Source organism: Pipistrellus kuhlii, unplaced genomic scaffold (assembly GCF_014108245.1).
Source record: "Pipistrellus kuhlii isolate mPipKuh1 unplaced genomic scaffold, mPipKuh1.p scaffold_m20_p_6, whole genome shotgun sequence".
Taxonomy (NCBI): Eukaryota; Metazoa; Chordata; class Mammalia; order Chiroptera; family Vespertilionidae; genus Pipistrellus; species Pipistrellus kuhlii.
The window spans coordinates 35,187,966-35,214,843 of NW_023425562.1; the positions used below are offsets into that span (position 1 = coordinate 35,187,966).

Genomic DNA, 26,878 nt, shown 5'->3' on the forward strand with positions numbered 1-26,878 from the left:
CTGGGACAACACACACATCCTGAACAAAGGTGCAATTTGATGGGGAAGGAGTAATCTTTCCAAAACACGATGTGGGACAACTGGATACCCATATGTAAATTAATTAAGTTGGACACCCAACAACATACACAACAACCCAACATTATCATAATTTATGTCTTGGAAGCATGACGGCAAAATGACTAATTTGGGGCCCCGCATTGAAACTCGGACCGGTTGGACACAGCAGCCACTCTGGACCGCGGGGCCGGGCGTCCCGAAGGCAACCAGACTCCAGGCCCCACCCCGGCAAGGACGCATGCGCGCACGGCCGACGCACGCACGCACGCACGCACGGCGGGCACGCGCACGCGCACGCACACGTCAGTGCGTTTGTAAGCCGAGGGCGGTCGCAGCGCTGAAAGTCGGGTGTTCGAGAAGGTACGAGCAGCGATCCGGATCTGAGAGCGGGGTCCTGGGAGGGAGTTGGGGATCCCGGCTGTGGTTGGAGGTCGGAGCCGGGGAGCCGGGGAGCCGGGCTGGGGGCGGGGGGCGGGCCGGGGAGGAGGGAAGCCGCGGTCGGTGGGCAGCTCCCCGCCAGCGCCGAGTGCTGTGACTGAGCCGGAAGCAGCTCCTCCACCGAGTTCTCTCCCGCAGAGGCCGCTGGAGTCGCCAACATGTCGTATATGCTCCCGCACTTGCACAATGGCTGGCAGGTGGACCAGGCCATCCTTTCGGAGGAAGACCGAGTGGTCGTTATTCGCTTCGGGCACGATTGGGACCCTACGTGCATGAAAATGGACGAGGTTCTGTACTGCATCGCGGAGAAGGTACCGTAGCCTGCGCTTCCGCTGCGCTGCGTGTCAGCTCGGTGTCTGCTTCCTTTTGCTTTGCTGGTTGATCGGAAAATTTTAAAAGAGAGGTTAAAAGCTGGATTACACACTCACTGTTCATATCTTGAATTTTAACGCGCCAGCCAATAAAGATGTAGGGTTGACCTGGTGATGTGAGGACGAGCTCCCTGAAATTGTACACAATAGGTTATGGCCTTTTCTTCTGGAAGAAGTTTCTATACGTTACGAAAAAGTTCATGATACCTCTCCCTAGATAAATCACTTAGTAATTCCTAGTGATAGGGTGTTTTTTCAAAATTTGCATCCACGGTACCAAGAACACAATGTTTTTTTCATACTTTGGCAAGTGTTGGAGCCCCTTTTAAATAGCTTAGCTTAAAAGGATTGTCCTTTATATATATATATATATATATATATATATATATATATATATATATATATATATAGTTTATTTGTTTTATTTATTTATTTATTGTATTTATAAAGCCGAACATGTATGTTAATAGCATACTAGCTCTTGTCGTTTGTTGTTTTGTTTTATAACAGATGATTTAAATGCAGGGACTTGTTTGCTGACAGTAAGTAAGGGTGCAGTCGTAGGATGTTTCTGTGTAACCAGAGCCTTAATTCTTTTTAAGTTTCCTCATGCTGATTTTAAGATAACTTTTAATTTGGGTTTTTGCAATTTCAACAATAGGGCAAAAGGTACATATATTAGGGTGTTAATGAAATTATTAAGGTCATTTGAAGAGTAAAAGTGGAAACACTGAAACCATCTTTTTAAAAATATATATATTTTGTTGATTTTTTACAGAGAGGAAAGGAGAGGGATAGAGAGAAACATCGATGAGAGAGAATCATCGACCAGCTGCCTCCTGCACACCCCCCTACTGGGAATGTGCTCCCAACCAAGGTACATGCCCATGACTGGAATCGAACCCGGCACCCCTTCAATCTGCAGGCCGATGCTCTATCCACTGAGCCAAACCGGTTAGGGCCCATCTTTTCTTTCATGGGAAGAGGAGATGATAATATTGACTGGATTAAAATAACACTTTTGAGCAAATAACAAGAGTATATACTTTGTATTTAGGAAAGAAAAGCTGACTTTTACTACCTCCTATTTGGTAGGGGAGGCAGAGTTATGTAGGGGTTGTGATATTGTTTTCCTTAGGGACTGTTCTTCGGTATCTGTCATCATAAGTGTCAGTTGGCATACTTAACCAAGTGCACTGCAGAGATTCTGATTGTATGAGTCTGGGTGAGGTTCAGAATGGCTTCTTTGAGAAGCTTCTCTGGGAATTGTGATGTGACTTTCAAAAACCTCTCAACAGAGGTCTTGGTTCAAGTATGAGTGCTATACTTGTCAGACATTACAAGGACACTGAGGAGCTTGGGGAGATAGGTGACTGGGGAACCCAGGAGATTCTTGAACCCAAGCACTTCTCCAATAAGCAAATCATTAGCATGTTGACTTTTTTTTTTTTTTAATAAATTTTATTGATGTTTTTACAGAGAGGGAGGGAAAGGGAGAGAGAGTTAGAAACATCAATGAGAGAGAAACATCAATCAGCTGCCTCCTGCACACCCCCACAGGGGATGTGCCCACCATCAAGGTACATGCCCTTGACTGAAATCGAACTTGGGACCCTTGAGTCTGCAGCCCAACACTATCAACTGAGCCAGTCCGGTCAGGGCAGCATGTTGACTTTGAAATAACCTAGGGTATGTGTTCTGGGTTCTAGCTTGCAGGTGGCAGCACAGTCACCAGGTATACGGTATCCAGATCCTGCTGCCCTCAGCGCCAGGCTAGGATGGCTAGAGACATAAGAGTTGGTTGGCTCTTCGTGTCTGAGCAAAACTTGGCAAGATGCTTTTAGCTAGGAGACATATTTTATGTGTTAACATAAGTTTTTAGGGACTTTTACCAGAGTATCTCTTTTCTAATGCCTTTATATCAGTTAGAGACCCAATTGCTGTGCCACTGTGCCACTCTTCTTGTATTGAATCTGTTAATAAGGGCAGTTTAATGAGGCCCACTTTGACAATTTTTCTTTATTCTTTAAGTTACCCTTTTTTCTCTTGTCCAAAAATGTGGGTTTTAATTTAATTTTTTTAATTTTTATTTTTTTCTTATTTATATTTTTTTACATAGAGGAAGGGAGAGGGATAGAGAGAGAAACATCAATCAGCTGCCTCCTGCACACCCCCTACTGGGGATATGCCTGCAACCAAGGTACATGCCCTTGTCTGGAATTGAACCCGGGACCTTTCAGTCCGCAGCTGGACACATTATTCACTGAGCCAAACCGGTCAGGGGGATTTTTATTTTAATAAACTTTCAATATTGTATATAATATAGATATTCAAAATGCATACTTGAAATGCATTATAAGACTATTAACATTTTACTTTCATCTTAGTATAAGGGCAAAATATGAGCTTAAAATTCTGGAAGTTCTTTTGGGGAAGCTTAACAAATTTTTGAGATTTAAGGTTTTAGTATAAAGAACAACTTAACTCTACTTAAAAATCTCCCTCTGCAGAAATGGGAGATAATGGGAGATCTTCCTCATCTTGTTACGAGCCCTGTTTGGATATCCCAGCTGTTTTAAAGTGAGTAAAAGTTCCTGAGTTGAGGCTGGAATGTGGTGTATTGACTTGATGCTCTTTGTGCTGGGTTAGTTTTGAGCGATACTGAAACAGAGAGAGCTGCTTACCGACTTTCAGCTGTCTGGAATTTGGTAGAGTGGTAATAGCAAAGTTTCCTGCTTAGCAGCTGATTTTATGCACAGCTTTGAAGAGAGATTGTTTTGTGCCCCTCTGAGCTATCTTTCATTCTGTAAGAACAGTTTGTCACAGCTCAGTTTCCTAAATTCCACGATAGTTAAGAATAAGTGGGACATTTAATTTTTGTGTTAAAAAGCCTATACAAATAGAGTTTAAAATGTGTAGAACCTCAGCGATATTGACTAGTGATCATATATTCTAGATGAAATTGTATGTGAGGCAAATATATATATATTAAGTATATTTTATTGATTTTTTTCCAGAGAGAAAGTGAGAGGGATAGAGTTAGAAACATCGATGAGAGAGAATCATCAATCAGCTGCCTCCTGCACACCCCCTACTGGGGATGTGCCTGCAACCAAGGTACATGCCCTTGACCGGAATCAAACTTGGATCCTTTCAGTCCGCAGGCCGATGCTCTATCCACTGAGCCAACCAGTTTCGGCCAGACAAATATATTGATGGAACTTTTTAGGAATGACTATGGGGTCTTTCTGAAGCATCACATAAAATAAGGGAACCAATGGAAGTTGGTGCTCAGTCTGAGAAATTGATAGGAACCAACAGAAGGCATGTTTTTGTCTTCACTCTGGATTTGTGTCTCTGCATATAATCCCTTGCAGCAAGCAGCTATGAGAGGCAGGATTGAGCAGTGGTTTATGGGCCCAGACTGAGTTGGATTCTGCCACTCACTGCCTCCATGACATTAACTCGTCTATAAGAAAGGGATACCAGTGCCAGACTCCTTGGTGGTTGTGAGGACAGAGTTAACATCAAGTAGTACATTCAGTAATCATTAACTGCCATTATTATTACTATCTCACATCACAAAATTTGCAACAGTTATTGTAAATAGAGCTAATCAGGGCACATAATTTGTTTTATTTATTTTTTAAAAAATATATTTTTTATTGACTTCAGAGAGGAAGGGAGGTGGCGAGAGAGAGAAACATCAGTGTTGAGAGAGAGTCATTGAGCAGCAACCTCCTGCATGCCTCCAACTGGAGATGGAGACTGCAACCTGGACAAATGTCCTGACTGGGAATCCTATGAACCATGAAATCCTGGTTTATAGGTCGATGCTCAACAGCTGAGCAACACTAGCCAGGCAGAACACATAGTTTTAGAAAATAAAGTTACCATGTAATCTTTTGATGGATTTAAAATGAATTAAATAGCAATGTAATAATTAACCAATTGACAGCCCAGAACATTTTTCTGGTGTATTAGATAGGCTCTCAACTGGGGAGGACCACCATACAGAGGGCTGAGTGGTGGTTGATCACTGACTTGCTGAAGAAAAAGGTGTGCTCATCAAATGTGTGGGCAGCAGAGGTGGAAAGGATATTTACTGTTGTAGATGACCAAAGAATATGCATTTCAAAAATAACTTGATAATAAAAATGAATTTGTACATGTGATTCTTGGATTAATAATATACTACTTAACCAGTGAACATTACTAATAGTAGGCAAAATGTATTTAAATATGGCAAATATGGTTACAGTACTGTTTAAAAAGATGGTTCTTGTGAGTAAACGGGAAAAGAACTTGAAAAAATAAGAAATTCCAGTGGTTAAGTAAGCTATCGTTTTTAGGTATATCAGAGACAGAAAATTAAAAAGGAGCTGAAGTTGGGGTGTGCTGGACATTGTAATGTTCAGGTGGTAGAGTTGGCATCACCCTGAGGAACGTGGCTGGCATTATGTGAAGAGCCTGATGAGCGAATGTCAGATGGTCCCACTGTTCTCAGTAACTGACCCTTCGGGAGACCATTGCTGTCATTTGTAGCAAAAGTGGAAACAACAACAGTGTCCAGTGATAGGGGAACACTTAGGCCAGGCACAGTGCCAGGTAGGAAATTGACCCCTCATGTGGCCCTCATGACAGCTCCTGAGCAGGTAGTAGCAGTTATCTGTCCAGACTTGGAAATTGAGATTTAAACTGGAACGTACACCCTACTGGATGGAATATTATTTGGCCATTAAAAATGATCTTTATTTAATAACTAGAGGTCCGATGCATGACATTCATGCAAGAGTAGACCTTCCTTCCCCTGGTTGTTGGCACCGGCTTCCCTCTGGCACTCAGAACCCAGGCTTCCCTTGCAGCCCTGGCTTTGTCCAGAAGGATGTCCAGAATGATGTCTGTTCTAATTAGCATATTATGCTTTTATTATTATAGATGTGGGAAAACTGATGTCAGCTGGAGAAAAGCAGAGTAGAAGGTGTCCTCATCAGCAAGCTTTGGGTTGAGAAAGGGAAACATTAACATTTCTCTTTAAAACACTCATAGATTTATTATGACTGTCATGTTTTATAAATTATATAACTTGTTTGAAAATTTTTGGGCTGAATACAAGAGAGTAATTTTTCCATTTCATTTATATATTTTCCAATTTTTTAAATGGAGAAAAGATAGACACCTAGCTTAATTTAAGTTGTATATTAAAAAAAATACACAAGGGTTTTAGTTAATCTGCAGATTCATTAGTGGATGTGAACTGTTTAATCCAGCAGTCACCAACTGGTGGTCTCTGGACCATTGGTGGTCCTTGAGGTCCGAAAGTTGGCGACCACTGGTTTAGGCGACATAGTTCTCTATGTAGAAGGTAGCAGACAATACAGGAATCCAAATCCAGGTGAGGAGAAGCTTTGTCAGCTGAGAGCTTTTCCAGAGCAAAACCTGGGAGGGTTCACAATGAGAGGCAGCATGCTCACATAGCCACCCACCTGGATGAGCCATGTCTGGGGTGTGGTCCTTTCCTGCCAGTATTGGGAGAGCCTTCTGTCAGGACCCGTCTCTGCGGAAGGGGTTAGACCTGACACCTCCTAAGGCAGGTCTGAACTCAGGATTATAGTGTTAAGTCCATACTGTCCAAAATGGTTCTTAGTGACAATAATGGGTTTCTTGAGTTTTGAAATATAAGTTTATTGTTAAAGTTTATTCATTCAACTAATATTTACTAGTGCCTTGAATGTGTCAGATGTTTGGCTCTGAGGACATATCAATAAAGATTATAGACATGGTTTCTGGCCTTGTGTGGCTTGAGATTCATCTTAAAAATCCTAATGTGATTTTAGCCTTACTGGCATGGCTCAGTGGTTAACATCGACCTATAAAGCAAGAGGTCACGGTTCAATTCTGGTCAGGGTGCGTGATTGGGTTGCCGGCCGATGCCCAGTGTGGGGAATGCAGGAGGCAGCCAATCAATGATTCTCTCTCTTCCAAGGGAAACACCAACTGACTGCCTTCTGCATGCCCTGTACTGGGGATAAAGCCCAAAGCTGGGTATGTTCCCTGACCAGGAAGCAAACTGGCAACCTTTTGGTGCCTGAGACAGTGCTCAGCTAACTGAACCACACCAGCCAGGTCTTGCATTATTATTGTTGTGCTAGAGGCCCGATGCACCGAAATTCATGCAAGGACTTTGGCCCGGCCCCAGACCCTGCCCGCTGTGGTTTTGTTGGGAAGGAGGGACGTCCAGTCTAATTAGCATATTACCCTTTTATAGATTTATTTGTATTACAACTGTAAACCTTTGCCCACCCCTGTATTTATAAGAAGCCTTTAAAATGTTATATTCTTCTAGAAATTCTGTTTTAGGAATTTATCCTTAGAAAATAATGAATGTGTGCACAAATTTTAAGGCCTAGAATGTTCATAGGGGAATAATTGATATTAATCAGAAAGTAACAGAAGAAAGGTATAGTAATGGCATAGACATTTGATGAACTAATTATTATTTTATATATATTTTATTGATTTTTTTTACAGAGAGGAAAGGAGAGGGATAGAGTTAGAAACATCAATGAAAGAGAAACATCAATCAGCTGCCTCCTGCACACCCCCTACTTGGGATGTGCCCGCAACCAATGTACATGCCCTTGACCAGAATCGAACCTGGGACCTTTCAGTCCATAGGCCAACACTCTATCCACTGAGCCAAACTGGTCAGAGCATGAACTAATTATTTAATACAGCCATAAAAGTTGTGTTTTTAGAGAATTTTTGTAATTAAAGCAATGTAGTAAATATTGTGGTATGATCACATTTTGTTAAAACAGTTAAATATATATGTATATATGTAAATATGTATATATGTATGCACGCATGTATACCAGGAGCCCTGGCTGTGCGACTCAGTTAGAGGAAAAATGGGAAAGAACATCTTAAAAATACTTTTGCAGTAGTTAACTTTTTGTTGGGATTGAAGGTGATTTTATTTTTAGTTTTCTAAATCTTCTCTGATGAACTTGCATTTAAAGAAAATTTGTTATATACGATACTATTTGGAGTAGTAGTTTTTTGTTCTATTTACAAGAAGAGTTCAAACCCGAGTACATGGGGAATGTATGGTATGTTGGAAAGCAGTTGTTCAATGCATGTGATTATTAGTAAAAGTATACATTTGGAAAAGATCATATAGATTATTGCTAGATCAGCATGAATAATATGTCTGTGGATATTTTCTTAAAAGTTCTTGTAACTTGCTATTCTAAAAAAATGTTAAAGGGAAGTGTAATAGCCAGTTATTTGCTAGGAATCCTGAGCTTGTTGAATTATTTTTCTGTGTTAACTCTACTGAGAAAATGTTGGAGAGCTTGAAAATTGTTCTGTTATACAGAGATGATTGTTTTAGTTTTTAATGTGCTTTTACAGAATTAAATAAATTTTATTTTTATTTCTTTTAATGTTCTTTACTTTTAGGTTAAAAATTTTGCGGTTAATTATCTTGTGGATATTACAGAAGTACCTGACTTCAACAAGATGTATGAGTTATATGATCCTTGTACTGTGATGTTTTTCTTCAGGTATGTCCTCTTGTTTTAAACTTGTTATTTAAATTGTCCTCTTTATATTTTTATTGATTTCAGAGAGGAAAGGAGAAAGAAATAGAAACATCAATGATGAAAGAGAATCATTAATTGGCTGCCTCCTGCTCACCCCTCCACTGGGGATTGAGCCCACAGCCCCAGGCATGTGCCCTGACTGGGAATCAAACCAATGACCTCTTGTTTCCTGGGTCGATGCTCAACCACTGAGCCATGCTGGCTGGGCTCCTTTTCTCTTAAAGTTCTTGTTTAAATTGAAATTGTTGGTCTGGAAGTTTAATGTAATCAAGATGCCTTTAGATTACTTGGAAGGAAGTCGTTATGTAGTCATATCACATACAGATTGTATCACCGGGCAATTAATGTGATCTTTTCAATAATTTTTAAACAGTTCTAGTTTTAGCATTTACTGAGTGATAACTTACTCTTTTGGAGTAACTTTGCCCAGAAACCTCGGTGAAGTGTAATTAAATGGAAGATATTCTTCTTAACATTTAAGTTACCTTTAATCTGTTGATGGAAAATGTCTGTTTTAAAATAACTCAATGTCTATTTTAAAATATGATATCATGACACTAATATTCTTTGTGATAGCTAAGAGGGAAAACCTGTTCTTAATTTATTTGCTTATAAGCACAAGATCATTTTATCAGTAAACATTCTGTTTGTACTCCAGTCAATGAATTACTGGCATGAAGAATAGAATTTCCCTAATTGCCTCAGGCAAATTTGTATCCACAATGTACGGGGTTTGCTTCAAAAGAAAACCTGGGAATGTACTGGCTGTGTACCCAGAGGTCTGATGCAGGTGCCACGTATGTTTGATGGCATTTATGTAATTAAGTAGCATCATGAATACAAAAATAACTGTTCTGGAAGATTAACTAGGAAAGAAATAACCCTTTAATATTGCTATGCTTGCCAAAATTTCATAGTTATTGTTACTACAAAAGTTGGTGTATAGCAGTATTAATGTTCACTTCACAAGTAGAGCTCCTGTTGGTGAGGATAGTCCAGGTAGACGTGTAGGGTGTGTATTAGCTTCTTATTCTGTGAGACAAGTTAGCACAAGTTTTGTGGCTGAAAACACCATTTGTAAGTTCGGGGTTCTGCAGGTCCTAGTCTGGGCAGGTTCTACAGGTTTCCTTGGGTTCTCTCAAAGGTAGTCAGTCAGTCAGGGAAGAAGTCATATGGCTCACCACGGTAGTTGGTCGAATCCCATTTTGTGGTCGTGAGCTGAAGCCTCTACTCGCTGGCTGTGCTAGGGCTCCATCTGCTTCTAGACAGGCAACTTAGTGCATTTCTGGGCAGTGGAAACATGGGGGGCTCAGACAGACTATGGCTGCCCTGCTGGTTGCCACATGTCAGAGTCAAATCTGAACGGATTAACCAGAGCTGTAACAGTGGAAAACAGGCATTTTTCCCGGGGTCCCTTGTAGAGGCTTAAAAAAAAAAAAAAAAAAATAGTGATTTTTAGAGAGAGAGAGAGCAAGGAAAACATTGATTTGTTGTTTCACTTACTCATGCATATACCGACTAGGTATCAAAACTGCAACCTTAGCATACTGGGACAACTCTCTAACCTACTGAGCTACCCAACCAGGGCCCTTCTGGACGCTCTGATAAGCCTTGCTTATTCCCTCTGTAGGAACAAGCACATCATGATTGACCTGGGCACTGGCAACAACAACAAGATCAACTGGGCCATGGAGGACAAGCAGGAGATGATTGACATCCTTGAGACCGTGTACCGGGGCGCTCGCAAAGGCCGAGGCCTGGTTGTGTCCCCGAAGGACTACTCCACCAAATACCGATACTGAGTGCCTGTCCCAGGTTGGGGTTTGCCCAGGGAGTTCCTTTCACGTGGAGACGCTGTGGATGCTGAAGCCTTTGAGGAGGAGTCGGGAGGGACAGGAGGGCTGCACAGCTTCAAGCTGGAGTTGGCCTGGCTTCTGTACTTTCATATTCGCAAATACCTGTAAATATCTCGCTGAATTAAACAAATACACAATTGTGGGAAAGTCCTCATGGTTTATTTTGTATATGGATTACTGGTTTTGGAAGTAAAAACTTGATTCTTTACCATTGAAGTAAAGTTCAGGGGGTCTGTGGGCTACTCTGTTGGTGTTTTTTTTGTTTTGTTTTGTTTTGTTTTTAATACATTTTTCATAAGGAGGAAGGGAGAGAGAGAGAAACATCAATGATGAGAGACTCATTGATTGGCTAACGCCTGCATGCTGATCTGGGGATTGAGTCCACGTGTCCTGACTGGGAATCAGGCTGTGACCTCCTGGTTCATGGGTTGATGCTCAACCATTGAGCCACACTGGCCAGGCTGGGCTGTCCAATTTTGCACACTTCGCAGTTGAAGCTATGTGTGTCCCGGGGCTGCTGAAACAGAAGACCTCAGCCCAGGGCACTTAGCAGAAATATGTGTCTCACCAACCTGGAGACAGGACATCTGGAGACCCAGGTGCCTCTTCCCTAACCCTGTCCCCGCCCACCCCAACCTGAGCCTTCATATTCTCCAGGCTTTTTCCCTGAGTTGTGTCTGGTCCAAGTGTTTTCTTTTATAAGGACACCAGTCATTGGCTCAGGGCTGCTCGACTCCAGCATGACCTCATTTTAACTGATGACATCTATAACAGTCTTATCTCCACATAAGGTCATTCTGAGGCCCTAGGAGGAGAAGGGGCACAATTCAACCCACAACAAAATCTAGTGGCTTAAGTTAGAAGGAATACACACTATAAGAATAAAGTGCAATAAAATAATTTGGGGGGTCGGCCTTTTAAATACAGAGTAAGCTGCTGCCCTGTCCTGTTTGGCTCCATGGTTGGAGTGTCGGCTCACAGAACAAGGGGTGGAGGGTTTGATTCCTGGTCAAAGGCATGTATCTCAATTGCAAGTTTGATCCTCAGCTCTGGTTGAAGTATGTATGGGAGGTAACCAATCGATGTTTCTCTCTCCCCCGCTCCCCTTCCCAACCCTGTCTAAAAATCAATGGGGGATTTAAAAAGTAAGCTGCTTTTTATTCTTCCTGACATTACATCTAATGTACTTTAAACACACTATTCTCCATGGAGTCCATGATCCATGACCCTTCAATCAATCTTAACAGTCTCAAGTTTCTCTTCTAATTCTATCCCAGGAGCATGCTGGTGGGTGGTTGAGATCATCCAAGTTTGTGTGAGGAGCACTGGTGCGTGGGGGGAGCACACCTGGAACAACTGTCCCTGCACCTCCGCCACCCCCCACCCTCCGAACTGAGAAATACTGATATTGGTTGCCTTCTGCACGAGCCCCGAAGAGGGGCTAGGCCAGGGATGAACCTGCAACAGGGGTACATGTTCTTGACTGGAACTAAACCTGGAACCTTTCCGTTCAAGACCTCTTTTTTTTTTTTTAATATATATTTTATTGTTTTTTTTTACAGAGAGGAAGGGAGAGGGATAGAGAGAAACATTGATGAGAAAGAAACATCGATTACCTGTCTCCTGCACACCCCTTACTGGGGATGTGCCCGCAACCAAGGTACATGCCCTTGACCGGAATTGAACCTGAGACCTCTCAGTTTACAGGGCGATACTCTATCCACTGAGCCAAACTGGCTAGGGCCAACTGTAGTTGATTTTGACTTTTAAATGAATATGATTCATATGCAGGAATAATATTATTTTTTTACAATAGAGCCTACAACCGACCTCTTTTGGGAGTGATCAGGTTTATTTTACTTTGGCTCAGAAAGAAGGGAGTTGATAATTATTTGGAAGTGTTTCTCCATAACCTACAAAGCTCTAATTGCTAACTGCCTCCAGTGAGGTGAGAGGTAAGGACCACCTGGGGAATAAGCAGCGCTTCTGGCTCACTGCCTTCTTGGTTTTCATTTAGTTTGGTTTGGAGAGTGTGGCTATCAGAGCCTGTTTGGACTAGACAAATTAAAATTACTCTTCCATAAACACTGGAACTGGAAATGTTGACTTGACACCATTGTAATAACCTGGTTATTAACAGGAAAGGAATAAAGGGAAGATAGATAATATAAGCATGCCATTTACACAGCTTTGCTAATTTAACACTCTCCAAGTCTGTTCCCCACCTATTGGTGGGGGAAGGAGATGGACGAGAGCAGTTTACATGCATGCCCAGCAAAGTCTGAGTGTCTTGGGAAGGTGCTGTCAGTCAAATTAGTGGCAAGAATAGGTGTGGCCACTACAAGGGCATGAAACCTGAATATTTAAACTTCTGAACAGCCGAAACCGGTTTGGCTCAGTGGATAGAGCATCGGCTTGAGGACTGAAGGGTTCGATTCCGGTCAAGGGCATGTACCTTGGTTGCGGGCACATCCCCGTAGGGGTGTGCAAGAGGCAGCTGATCGATGTTTCTAACTCTATCCCTCTCTCTTCCTCTCTGTAAAAAAAATCAATAAAATATATATTTTTAAAAACTTCTGAACCAAGGAAGTTCTCTCTCTTGGCAAGTTCTCTCTCTTGGCCCTTGCGTCTCCTGCATGCCTGTGCTCCTGCCTCTCCCATTGCAGGGGGCACGTTCCCCCTATTTGTCCTGGTGCCTAAGCATTGTGGGCTCCACACAATGGACTAGTGGACTTGAATTAGCCTGATGCTAAACTGGACCCAACTACAACATGGATCAGAAGCTCTGGATATTGACCTTCTTTTGGTTTTGCTGAATTCCCAGCAATTAGATTAAGGGACATGGGACTTTACAACCCAAGGAATGTAACTCCATGCAAACACAGCTTTTTACCACATTTCATTCTCCCATGGGGCTTCTGAAAAATGCTATTTCAGGGGTACTCTAAGAATCTTATGCCCAATAGTGTCTGGGAAATCTGGCCCACAAAGATAACAAAGTGATGCAGCCATTTAAAAAGCAACTTCTGGTCCTACCTGGTTGGCTCAGTGGATAGAGCATCAGCCTGCAGACTGAAGGGTCCCAGGTTTGATTCCAGTCAAGGGCACATGCCTGGGTTGCAGGCTCAATCCCAAGTAAGAGGTGTGCAGGAGATGTTTCTCTCCCTCTTCCTCTCTGAAATCAATTAAAACACACACACACACACACACACACACACACATCCTATCTAATAAAAGTGATATGCAAATTGATCATACCTTAGCTACATCCATAAGCCATGCCCACCAGCCAATCAGAAGTGAGTATGCAAATTAACCCAACCAAGATGGCTGCAGCCACAGAGAGAGCAGGAGGCTTGGGTTTCCCCAGTAATTAAAGCCAAGCTTTGTGCCTGCCTTGGCTGGTCCAGGCCTTTGCTCAAGGCTACAAAGTTTCAATTATAGATAAATAAATAAATCCCAACAAAAATGGTGGCAGCCACAGAGCAGGAGACTTGAGTTGCCTCCAGCGATGAAGGAAGCCACGCTTCTGCAGCCATGGCCTGCCTTGGCCTTTGCTCAAGGCTACAAAGTTTAAATTACAGAAGATAAGTAAATCCCAATAAAATTGGCTGTGGCCATGGAGTGAGCAGGAGTCTTGGCTCTGCTCAAGGCTACAAAGTTTCAATTATAGAAGATAAATAAATCCCAGATACCAGAGCCTCTGCTTTGGTCACCAGGGGGCATGGCCAGCCTGCAAACCACCATAGGTCCCTCACCCAAGCCACCCCACTCCCCAAGGGAACCCCCACCCTGATCCAGGACACCCTTCAGGGCAAACCAGCTGGCCCCCATTCATACACCAGGCCTTTATCCTATATAATAAAATAATAATATGCAAAGTGACTGTCCAACACACAAAATGGCTGCCCACATATGGTCAAAGATGACTGTCCCCATGTGGACACAAGATGGCCGCCACAAGATGGCCAGTAGGGGAGGGCAGTTGGGGGCAATCAAGCCTGCAAGGGAGGATAGTTAGGGGAAACCAGGCTGGCAGAGGAGGGAAGTTGGAGGCAATCAAGCCTTCAGGGAAAGGCAGTTGCGGGAGGACCCAGGCCTGCAGGGGAGGGCAGTTAGGGGCAAATAAGCTGGCAGGGGAGTGGTTAGGAGTTGATCATGCTGGCAGGCAGAAGCAGTTAAGGGCAATCAGGAAGGCAGGCTGGCGAGCAGTTGGGAGCCAGCAGTCCTGGATTGTGAGAGGGATGTCTCATATTGGAGAGGGTACAGGCTGGGCTGAGGGACAACCCCCAGAGCACAAATTTTGTGCACTGGGCCTCTAGTATAAAATAAATAAAAAGCAACTTTTGCTCAGCTGATCTGGCTCAGTGATTGAGTGTCAATCCATGGACCAAAGAAATCACTGGTTTGATGAAAAAAAAGATGTTTGCTGAATGGCAGAATGTTTCTATCCATCCACACCATTTTGTAAATCACACAAGAAAAGCATAAGCTGTGTGATTCAAATTTTTTTTCTCGGAATTAAATTCTATCTTTTTTAAAAATATATTTTCTACCTAATGCAACTCTGAGTTTTAAGAACTGTCTTGGCTCTCATATCACATCTGACTGCATACTGATTTGTGTCTTGCTTTTATTTTAAACAGTTGAAAAGCTAAGTTCTAATAGACTCTTCCCCATAGTTTAAATGTGTAAACAGTGGTCACAGAAGGAGGTTTCAAATGACTCTTTCCCTCTAGACCTAAAAGTTGCAGTTAGATTATTAAAAAGGAACATTTGAGGATGAACTTAAATGTTCTGTATAATATATATATATATATATATATATATATATATATATATATATATATAAAATTTTATTTATTTATTTATTTATTTATTTTTTTACAGAGAGGAAGGGAGAGGAATGGAGAATTAGAAACATCGATGAGAGAGAGTCATCAATCAGCTGCCTCCTGATGCCCCCACTGAGGATGTGCCCACAACCAAGGTACATGCTCTTGACTGGAATCGAACCTGGGACCCTTCAGTCTGCAGGCTGACGCTCTATCCACTGAGCCAAACTGGTATAGGGTATATAGATATTTTTTATTTAAAGATCATAAGTAGTTTTCTGGTATAAATTGATTTTGTGTATGTTTTTAATTGATTTTTTTTTAGAAAGAGAGATAGGACAGGGAGAGATAGAAACGTTGACAAGAGAGAAACATCAACATCAACTGCCTGCCTCTTGCATGCTACCCACTGGGGATTGAGCCTGCAACCTGAGCATATGCCCTGACCAGGAATCACAATTACATTCTTATCACATTGCCTGTTTTTTTGTTTGTTTGTTTTGTTTTTAATTTCTAATGTTACTAATATGATTTTTTTTAATAAAGCAGTATAGTTTTTAAAAATATATATTTTATTGATTTTTTACAGAGAGGAAGAGAGAGGGACAGAGAGTTAGAAACATCGATGAGAGAGAATCATTGATCAGCTGCCTCTTGCACACCCCCCACCGGGGATGTGCCTGCAACCAAGTACATGCCCTTGCCCGGAATCAAACCCGGGACCTTTCAGTCCGCAGGCCGACACTCTATCCACTGAGCCAAACCAGTCCCGGCACTAATATGATTTTTTAAATACTAAAATCAGAATTCAAGTTATGTAGATTATAATGCAAAAAGCACAGTTTTTTCCAAAGCCGGTTTGGCTCAGTGGATGGAGTGTCGGCCTGCGGACTGAAGGGTCCCGGGTTAGCTTCAGGTCAAGTGCATGTACCTTGGTTTTGGGCACATCCCCAGTAGGGGGTGTGCAGGAGGCAGCTGATTGATATTTCTTTTTCATTGATGTTTCTAGCTTTCTTTCTCTCCCTCTCTGTAAAAAAATCAATAAAATATATATTTTTAAAAAGCACAGTTTTCATTTGATCACATTTTCAAATGCAAATGCAGGTGTAAGAAAAAAGATTGGAAAGAGATAAAGATTTACTTCTACATGAATTAATGTACAGTTAAATAAACTGGAATCTAAGCTTTCAGTGAATGTACCTGTAATTACTAGAACTTTTGTATAGGAAAAATTCAGTTTGCAGAAAAACATAATGCTAAGTGACTTGCATTTGAGTCAGATGGCGTCAGGGTGGGCTCACCATCAAGGTGAGTGAACGGGGTGCTTCGTATCAATTAGCGCCGACATTCCATCATCCGGGTCACAGGTGTCCAGAGAGCTCACTCCTGTCTGTGTCGGTATAAACATAGGAAAAGTGTTATATTTAATGTGGAAACGGGCAAAGAGCCAGATCTTTTAAAACACATAACAGTAGTTTTTTTAACATTTTGGGCCGTGGACTCTCTTCCCAGTCATTACCCTCCCCCCAACAGGAACTTAAGTTTAAGGGGTTAGCAGAATCCACTGAAACCCATGGCATGAGGCCTGACATAGTGTCACCAACAAGCACAGATTTAGCCAAGCAGATTACAATTTATTTAAGTCTCTCTTCTCATGTAAAAGGCATTAACAGCTTTGAACAAACATTTAGTTACCTGGCCTTTTATTTTGCTGCTTTAAATAATGACTATATGTGCATTAAAAAATGAAGCCTTGCCCTGGTCAGTGTGGCTCAGTTGGTTGGAACATTGTCCCATATACTGAAAAATGGTGGTGGGTTCAATTCCTAGGCAGGGCACATACCTAGTTACAGGTTTGATCCCTGGCCCGGACACCTTTGGGAGGCAACTGATGGATGTTTCTCTCTGCCAATGCCCTCCCTCCCGCCCCCCCCAATCTCTATCTCTCTATTCCTTCTTCTCAAAACAATATGCCCTGACCAGGAATCACAATTACATTCTTATCACATTGCCTGTGGTTTTGTTTTTGTTTTTTTTAAATTTGATGCCTCATGTTTAGTGGGTTTGACCAAATTTAAAACCCTGCTGGAGTGCAGGTGATGAAGGGAAGGGACAAAGTTCTCAAATAGCCATCCTGTGCCTGGCGGTGTGCCAACTCAGGATCCTGCAGAAATTGGCCCACTGGTCCCTTTATCATCAGTTAGCCCTCAGATGCAGAGGGCTTAGCATTAGCGTATAGTAGGCCTAGACAGGACTGCTGGGCAGGGAGTCCTGTCTGGTGCAACTTTAATAGGGAAGGGTGTATTTTCACCCTACAGGCAGAATTTCAGAGTGCTCATGAGTAGCAGGATGTGGTACAGCTATCTTTTCCAGATGTAGATACGATAAGTGAACTAGCTCTGATTTAGCAGGATAGCTACCGATAATTTACCAGATGACATAGGATGACAATTGTAAAAGAAATGGGAAAACAAGAAAAACAAAGGCACCTGATTATTATAGGCTCATATGGTCAGAATCCTATGTCAGTAGAAAAAGCATACATATCTTAAAGTTGTCCATCTCCACATTCATCACATGGACATGAATTCAGTCTGAAATCTGAAGCTAAGCATTTATTTGCATCTCAAGATTCAGTGCAAAATTCCACTGGAAAAGAAATGTTTGCATGGTAGGAGTGGGTGGGATCCTCCAGACTCTGGCAATGGGTTGAGGGCTGAATGCAATATTTCTTTTTATTTTTAAAATATATTTTATTGATATTTATTTATTTATTTATTTATTTATTTATTTATTTATTACAGAGAGAAAGGGAGAGGGATAGAGAGCTAGAAACATCCATGAGAGAGAAACATCGATTAGCTGCCTCCTTTATACCTCCCTTTGGGGATGTGCCTCCAACCAACATACAGTGCTCTTGACCAGAATCGAACCCGGGACCTTTGAGTCCGCAGGCCAACGCTCTACCCACTGAGTCAAACCGGTTTCGTCGCAACATTTCTTTTTAAATGGTTCCATGAAATATGGTTTCAAACAGAAACTGGTAATTATAATCTCCAATGTCTAAATCATCATGATTTGTGTTTTGACTAAAGATTAATTTGAGCGGTGAGGGTCAATAGGTACTTGAGTAAAGTCCACTATTTATCGTATTTAAAAAATTTTTAAATTCAAATTTTAAATAAAGTGTTTCATTAAAATGCACACTTTTAAAGGAAGTACAACAGAGTGTTTAAGTTGGCAAATTTAGAAAGGAGCATTTATGAAAGGCTGGTTATTCCTGGAGGTCTCTCATGTAGTACAGAGGCAGTAATTCCCACAGTGAACCAATATGGGATTGCATTTCTCAAGGTGAAAGCAATCCCAGGCTCTGCACAAAGTAAACTTATTTGGTTTCCCTGTAATGGTCTTACCATTTGTTCTTTGATAGCACTGTTGATCCCGGCTTGCACCATTAAGTCATTTACATTCCTCTGCAAGTCCTGCAGGCGGTTTCCCATTTCTTCCAGTTCCGTGTTAAGGAGCCCAGAGTCCAAGGCCAGAAAGCCCTGCTTCAACCTGCAGCCCAGCTGGGGGTCTGACACACAACCCGGCCATGCAACTTGTAACACATCTGGAGGCCAGCGCAGAGACTTCCTGAGGTTTCTGTAGGATGTCTCTAGCCTGTGAATGGGAGCTCAGCTCTGTGAGGACACAAACTCAGGGATGTGTGTTACTCTGGTATGTTTAACTATGTCTTAACCAAACTCTAAGGAGGACGTAAATATAATGGAAATAAACTCAGTTTAACTTTATCGTGTCATTTAAGAATCATTTTTCCCCCCATCTGTGGGAACCCAGCTACAGAATCAGAACTGCAAGTTCCATATGCAAAGACTTTGTAACACAGTTTTTAAGGAGCTCAAGTAGGGCAGATATTACCCTTGCCTGAATTTGCTCCAACTGGAAACAAACATTCTATTCTAATTGTGTTTGGATTCATATCTTAACAAAACACTGAGCTGCTCAAGTTATAAAACCAAACCAAACAGGTAGGGGAGCCAGGTGTAACACCCTATGTTGGAGGCCTTCCATGTTCCGTCTGCCTGTCTCTGAATGTATGTAGAGTATGACCGCCAATTTTTATAGGGTTTGGTGGGGCAGCCCTGCTGGGGAGTCATGTGCAGTGTGTCCACATATTTTATTGCCACACAAAATGCCCCGTTCTGCTGGTCAAGCAGGAAGGCATTACCTGACTGGTAATTACATCGGGGTGCAAGAAAATCCGAGGTTCATCAATTCCCCACGAAAAAGAGATCCCATGATAGTTTAACAGTTCAAAGCATCACAGTATTTGCTATCAGATGGAAAAGGATATTTCTGAGGTTTAATGTTGCAGTCAGAGCTTGAAAATGTTCTTGAAGTTCCTGAAACAGATTTTCTGCCTGGAAAAAACAAACAAACTATAGGACAACTGACTGCATATAACATTTACTCTTGACATGGGGCATTTTAAGCATCATGGACTAGAACCATCCACATATGTAGACAAGGAAAGTCTTTTCAACTAGTAGTGAGGGACATTGAGGACCAAGTGCATAACTGACTAAGCAGGCCAGCCTCTACCTCACCCCCCACACAGGAACTAACCCAACAGGATTCTACACCTACACATGAGCACCAGGACTAAGATGTCCCAAAGACAGCAGGCAACACCTCAGCCACCCTGGGCTCCTCAGAGCCTTCTCACAGGAGCTGACCGCCTGGACACAGGTGGCCTCTGCCCCCTCACTAGAGGTCTTTAGCTGGGATCAGCATGGCAGGAGTGTCTCACAGAAACGCCACCCCTGCCAGGAAAGCCAGGCCACCTTTATGACGTTGCTTCATAGTTTGCAAATGAAATCTCAAGGATTAACTCCACAGAGTAGAGAATCTGCCATCCAGACCCTGCATTTCTGTGTGAAGACTGCCGCCAGCTGCCAGCTGCTGTTTCCTTCCTTCAGAGGGTTTTGCCTTCCTGGGGCAAAAGGTTTAAGTACCAACATCTGACAAATTATATATATATATATAATTATTTTTTTAGAGAGAGGGATAGAGAGTTAGAAACATCGATAAGAGAATCATCGATCAGCTGCCTCTTGCACACCCCCTACTGGGGATGTGCCCACAACCAAGGCACATGCCCCCGAAACCGAATGGAACATTGGACCCTTCAGTCCGCAGGCAGACGCTCTATCCACTGAACCAAACCGGTTTCGGCCTGACAAATTCTTTTAACAAGACGTAGGAATCAGCCTTTTAATGGTGCTTCCTGGACTCTGCCAACAGGAGAGTGGGTGGGGGCACTGCAGGGCTGCGGGAGGGTGGTTCTCTGGCTGCCCCCTACAGCAGAGCACCCCCACGTCCCCACCGCCATCCCGGGCCGGACGGGGTGGAGCACCGGGAGGGCCTGGAGGGAGGTGGGGGTCGGGGTCCCCACTCACCAGTTCCCGCAGCGCGCCCCCCGGGTCTTCGTGTCCCTGCGCCTCCATGTGGACTCCGGTGGGCCGGCGGTCTAGGGGTTCTGGTGGCTCTGGAGGTCAGCGCCGCCGTGATCCCATCTGGTGCCGGCAGTGGTGGCCTCAGGCAGGGCTCAGGCTGCGGAGTGAACACCTGAGAGGCTGGACGAGCTGCAGCCGCCGGCAACTTAGGTGCCAGCGAGTGGTGAATTCCTGGGCTGGGCGCGCCTGCCCCAGCGGGGAGACGCAGAAGCTGCAGGGCAGGTCCTGGGAGAAGGCCTGGGAGGGTGGCGGCTTCTTCCTGAAGGTCATTGTCATCATCCCTGCGGCGGAGCTGGGACCCTCTACAGAGACAAGGCCTTTAGTCTGAGCGGTCTCACAGCTCTGGTTTGCTTTTTCCCCATCACTTTGGCGATAAAGGTAGCCATAGATCTAGCAGGAACTCCCCCTCCCCCTCCTCCTCCCTCTCCCCCTCTCCCCCTCCTCCTCCTTCTCCCCCTGTTCCTCCTCCTCCTCCTTCTGTTCTTCCTCCTCCTCCTTCTCCCCCTGTACCCCCCTCCCCCTCTCCTCCTCCTCTTCCTCCTCCCCCTCCGCCTCATTCCCCTCCCCCTCTCCTCCTCCTCCTCCTCCTCCTCCCCCCCTTCCCCTCTTTCATCTTCCCCCCTTTCCCTCCTCATCCTTCTCCTTCCCCCTTTCCCTCCTCCTCTTCCTCCTTCTCCCCTCCTCCTCCTCCTCCTCCTCCTCCCCCTTCCCCTCCTTCTCCTCCTCACCCTCTCCCTCCTCCTCCTCCCCCTCTTCCTCCTTCTCCTCCTCTCTCCATCCTCCTCCTCCCCCTCTCCCTCCTTCTCCTCCTCCTCTCCCTCCTCCTCCCCCTCCTTCTCCTCCTCCTCTCCCTCCTCCTCCTCCCCCTCTTCCTCCCCCTCTCCCTCCCCCTCCTCCTCCTCCTCCTCCTCTTTCTCTTCCTCCTCCTCCTCCTGTAATAATAAAATATACACAACTTAAAACGTACCATCTTAGCCATTGTAAATGCTAGGTCAGTGGCTTTAGGCACAATCATCGTGTAGCACTCACTGCTGTCCACCCACACAGTTCTTTCATCTTCCCAAACCGAACCTCTGCCCCAGTGAACACTCACTCACTCTCCCCCAGGCCCTGGCACCCACTGAATATACTTAATGCTCCTGAACAGCGCACATCAAAATGGCTAGGATGGCCCTGGCCAGTTAGTGGCGAGAGCATCAACCCTCGCACCAAAAGGTCCTGGGTTTGATTCTAGGTCAAGGGCAGGAAACTGGGTGCAGGTTTGATCCCTGGCCCAGGTTGGGGCCTGTCAGCCGGCAACCAATTGATGTTTCTCTCTCATATCTATGCTTCACTCTCCTTCCCTCTCTCTCTAAAAGTCAATGGAACATAGAAACCCCTACCTGAAAACTGTATGTTCATGTTGACCAATGTAACCCCATGTAATTTAATAAATATTTTTTAAAAGTCAATGGAAGCTGAGACTGGTTTGGCTCAGTAGCAGAGCGTTGGTCTGCAGACTGAAAGGTCCTGGGTTCGATTCCGGTCAAGGGCCTGTACCTTGGTTGCGGGCACATCCCCGGTGGGGGTTGTGTAAGAGGCAGCTGGTTGTTTTCATCGATGTTTCTAGCTCTCTGTCTCTCTCCCTTCCTCTCTATAAAAAATCAATAAAATATATTTAATAAATAAATAAATAAATAAATGTCAATGGAAAACATATCCTCAGGCAAGGATTAATGTAAGAGTAAAAATAAATGGTTAAGATGGTAAATCTGATGTTATGCATATTTTACTACAATATTTCTTTTTAAAAGTACATCTTCCCAGCTAACCTTCTAAACCCTAGGCTAAGAATCCCAGTACCCATGATTCTTTCTCCCTCTCCCTTTGTGTTTCGAAATATTTTTCTCAACTGTAATCTCTCTTGTCAAATGGGAACTTGCTCAAAAATTCTCTGGTGACCCTGAGACCCAATCTCTACCGGAGAAACAGGATCTGTCATTTTACACCGAGCACCCGGATGGGTTTCCACCTACGCTGCCTAGTGAGGCATCAAGTTCTTAGTTCTGCACCTGTGGGCGGCAGGTTCATTAAAATGGGAGTGAGAATCACTCAACAGTCAGCCATTTCCTTAAGAATATTAACTTTCAGAAACTAGGTTCAGGGGAAAAGTCCTCTAATGCAACTGCCTTGGAAATCTACACTGTGAGAATGTTAGTTAAGGTGTGCTGTGACGCTACAGAAAGTACGTGGTGATTCACTGTGCAGGACTTAGTGGGGGAGGAAAAGGGTCTGAGTGAGAAGTGCATATTTGTGGAAGCAAAGACACATAACAATAGCAGAAGCAAAATGTGAGACAAAAGAATTATCCCTGCTAACAGCACGGAGTAGGGGGAGAGGGGGCTGCTTCTTAGGATCAATACATCTTAGGTGGAGATGTATTGAGGAATATATATATATATAAAATTGATTTTTTACAGAGAGGAAGGGAGAGGGATAGAGAGCTAGAAACATCAATGAGAGAGAAACATGAACCAGATGCTTCCTGCACACCCCCTACTGGGAATGTGCCCGCAACCAATGTACATGCCCTTGACTGGAATCGAACCTAGGATCTTTCAGTCCGCAGGCCGACACTCTATCCACAGAGCCAAACCGGTTTCTGCTGACTGACTGCCTTTATGCCTCAGAAACATCACAGGTTCTGAACCAAGAGACTTTCTCAAGGCCGTGGACCTGCTGCCTATTGCTTTAGCCTTTTTTGTTCTGCCGGTCCTGGGAGGCTCCCTTAATGTAGAAGAGACCCGGCTGGTTGTAGCATGGCAAAAGCCCAAATGCCCCTTCCAGGGCTACACGGGACAAATCCAGAGCTGAGCCAGGCCAGGGAGGCAGTCCTAGAGAATCGGGCAGCAATAGATTACTTGCTGTTGCAGCATAACCAGGGTTGTAAGGACTTTAAAGGAATATGCTGGGGGTTTTTTTGTTTGTTTGTTTGTTTTTTTGTTTTGTTTTTTTAAACAGTGTGCTGTGTTAGGCTGGCAGCAGCTTCATACATCTGCACACTCATCTCTCTCTCTCTCTCTCTCTCTCTCTTTAAAAATATATTTTATTGCTGGGACCGGTTTGGCTCAGTGGATAGAGTGTCAGCCTGCGGACTGAAAGGTCCGGGGTTCGATTCCGGTCAAGGGCATGTACCTTGGTTGCGGGCACATCCCCTGTGGGGGGTGTGCAAGAGGCGGCTGGTCGATGTTTCTCTCTCATCGACGTTTCTAACTCTCTGTCCCTCTCAATTCCTCTCTGTGTAAAATCAATAAAATATATTTAAAAAATATATATATATTTTATTAATATTTTACAGAGAGAAGGAAGGGAGAGAGATAGAGAGCTAGAAACGTCGATGAGAGAAAAACATCAACCAGCTGCCTCTTGCACACCCCCTACCAGGGATGTGCCCACAACCAATGTACATGCCCTTGACCGGAATCGAACCCGGGATCTTTCAGTCCGCAGACCGACTCTCTACCACTGAGCCAAACAAGTTTCGGCAGCAATGTGCTGTTTTAATCTTTCTGACAATTCTCAGTTGAGAGAATATATATCCATGATCCTACATTTGGTGTATTCCACCCCTGGAAACTGCTTTCAAAGCAGAAGCAGATGTGGTCCAGCAGGATGAGACTTTTCATCTAAAACTAATCTCACCGATATGAGATTTTTAGAAATAGCAGTGGGGAAATGTTAGGGGCAAAAACAGAATATTGGGGACTTTGCTATTGATATGGAATTTTTGGACTGGAACCCGGATTCTTTGTTCGCCTGAGTCAAAGATTGAATCCACGAACATAAAGTGATATAGCAAAGGTGGAGATGTATTGAGGAATAAGTACAGCCTCCCACATGGGGAATGAGAGAGTCCCACAGAATGGACTTGCAAGTAGGGAGAGGGAAAAGGGTCCCACTGAGTTCTTTTTCCCTGTGGCTTAAAAAGGCTGCAGGTCCTGGTGCCTTGATATTCCCTCTGATTGGTCACTATCCCTTAGACTGGTTACTATAGTAACTATAGTAACTAAAGGTCAAACATCACATGGGATTTGTGAGATTCTCCCTCCCCTCCACTCCCACCACTTCATTCTTGTTTTCCTATTCTCTTTTTTTCTTCTCCTTCTGAACAAAGGGCTTCCTTCTCTTTATTTTGTAAATACAGACCTTTTGCTGTTCCCAGTTTAATACTTCCTAAACTTGTCCTATTTTACCCCAAAATTCCTGTTTCACTATGGTTATGGGAAATATTAATCACACTCAGTTATCCATGACTGCCTTGTGTTGGTTAAAGGAAGGACATTGTTTTTTTGTTTGTTTATTTTGTTTTTTACTTTTTTTTGTTAAATTATTATCTGGGTACATATACCATTGCACCCCACCCCCACCCCCCATACATGCCCTCCCTTCAGAGAATTTTGTGTCCATTGATATGCCCAAGTCGAGTGAGAGAGAGTTAGGAAGGACGTTCTGACCTGGTGGGAGTTGTATGCCCCCAGGACCTAGGAGTCAACCTTGGAATCATTTTTATTCAAGAACTGCCTGTTATCATGGAAAGATTAACAACATGCTCCCCTAACAGAGAGTCCCACCCAGCCTCCTACTTCCCCATGTAGTCTTTGTCCTACCCTATAGAAGCAGCTGGCTTATGGGAGCACTGCAGAGCAGATTTTTGTGAATGACCTGCTGCTTTCCCATACTGCCAACAGTATTGGCATAAATGTTCATATATGATTTTTTTAAAAAAAGTTTAAATTAAAAGACTAAAAGTTTAATTTTGATAGATGAGAACATGATAGTGTGACCAAATGTATGAGTGTCTGAGTAGAGTATATGGGGCATTATCCAAGGTGTCCCTTGAGATAAGCTTAACCTCGCAGGTGTTTGAACATTAAGTAGTTGCTAGGGAAGAGACTAAGTAAGCAGGTTTGAGGGTAAGCATTATCATCTGACCTTATATTGATGTAGAGGCCAGGTGCATGAAATTCATGCACAGGTGTGTGTGTGTGTGTGTGTGTGTGGTGTCCCTCAGCCCAGCCTACATCCTCTCCAATCTGGGATCCCTTGGGGGATTTCCAACTACCAGTTTAGGCCCGATAGAGACTGGACCTAAACTGGCAGTCAGATCCCTCTCACAACCCAGGACTCCTGGTTCATAACCACTTGCCTGCCTGCCAGCCTGATCGCCCCCTAACCACTCCCCTGCCGGCCTGATTGATACCTAACTGCTCCCCTGCTTGCCCGTTTGCCCCCAACTACCCTTCCCTACCAGCCTGATTGCCCCCAACTGCCCTCCCTCACTGGCCTGATCTTGCCCCCCAACTTCTTTTCCCTGCCAGCCATCTTGTGACAATGTGAGGATGGCCATCTTGTGTTGGTCATCTTGTGATAATGTCGCGCATGACACCACCTAGACTTTTATTACATAGGATAATTAAAACTGGCAGAGGAGAATTATACCACAGAAAAATATGCAGTTGCAAATCACACTTTTTTTTTTTTTTTTTTACAAGGTTCCTGGTGCCGTGGGTTCAGATTTAAAGGGGTCCCAGGGAAGAGTGGTGTCCTCTGTGGGCAGCGGTGGTCCCGTCTTTGGTGGCTGCTATCTGGTTGGGTTGAGTCAGTGGGAGGAGGGCAACCAAAATGTCATGTTGGGAGGTTTGACCATTCTTCTGCCATCCAGCATGGAGCAAGGCAGTGTGGAGTGTGGATCAAGAGAGGATGATCATTTTTAAGCCTGTTCTGACCCACGCCTGTCCAGGTGGCTATCAGTAACATACCTCATCACACGAGTGTTAATCAGAGTACAAGCTGGTTATCAATCACGGTGTCACTCAGAAGGTGTCTATCAGGTTTACATATGTCATTCCTAAGAGAAGCATTCAGCTACGGTCTTATCTACATGGTGCAGCTAGGGCTTGGCCACAGTGGTCATTTCCTGTGCTTTTTAATATTTCACACAAAATAATTTTCTACATTTCCTATAACACTCTTTAATTATTTTCTATTGCTATTACATTGTAACACTCTCCACTTATTTCCTATAATTATCACTATTATTATGACCATGAGGAAAGTCTGTTCTGTGAAGAGTAAATGTCAGTGGAAGTGCCCCTTGCTGGAGTCCATGTGATGGTCTTCTTTCTTTCTTTCTTTCTTTTTTTAATATATTTT

The 26,878-nt window shown here is 43.6% G+C and overlaps 2 protein-coding genes across 12 annotated transcripts; one reads left to right on the forward strand and one right to left on the reverse strand.

The window, feature by feature from the left end:
- Positions 1-273: 273 nt before the first annotated feature.
- On the forward strand, positions 274-10,470 carry TXNL4A (thioredoxin like 4A). Of its 3 annotated transcripts, none has more exons than XM_045574237.1 (4): positions 274-420; positions 637-809; positions 8,334-8,437; positions 10,107-10,470. In XM_045574237.1, the coding sequence occupies exons 2-4, from the start codon at positions 657-659 to the stop codon at positions 10,276-10,278; spliced, it is 429 nt and encodes a 142-aa protein (XP_045430193.1). In that variant the 5' UTR covers positions 274-420; positions 637-656; the 3' UTR covers positions 10,279-10,470. The 3 variants fall into 3 exon arrangements, with proteins under 3 accessions (XP_045430193.1, XP_036274053.1, XP_045430194.1); XM_036418160.2 differs by having other exon boundaries at positions 391-420; positions 632-809; XM_045574238.1 differs by lacking the exon at positions 274-420 and adding an exon at positions 450-490.
- Positions 1,761-26,247, reverse strand: HSBP1L1 (heat shock factor binding protein 1 like 1). Of its 9 annotated transcripts, XM_036418166.2 has the most exons (7): positions 26,215-26,232; positions 20,630-20,988; positions 19,525-19,591; positions 18,581-18,675; positions 16,469-16,557; positions 13,216-13,217; positions 4,636-5,581 (listed from the first exon to the last, which is right to left on the reverse strand). In XM_036418166.2, exons 2-5 carry the CDS (start codon positions 20,675-20,677, stop codon positions 16,471-16,473), a joined length of 297 nt encoding a protein of 98 aa, XP_036274059.1. In that variant the 5' UTR covers positions 20,678-20,988; positions 26,215-26,232; the 3' UTR covers positions 4,636-5,581; positions 13,216-13,217; positions 16,469-16,470. The 9 variants fall into 9 exon arrangements, with proteins under 9 accessions (XP_036274060.1, XP_036274059.1, XP_036274061.1 ...); XM_036418167.2 differs by lacking the exons at positions 4,636-5,581; positions 13,216-13,217 and adding an exon at positions 1,761-1,888; XM_036418168.2 differs by lacking the exons at positions 4,636-5,581; positions 13,216-13,217 and adding an exon at positions 5,903-6,308.
- Between the last annotated feature and the right edge of the window lie 631 nt (positions 26,248-26,878).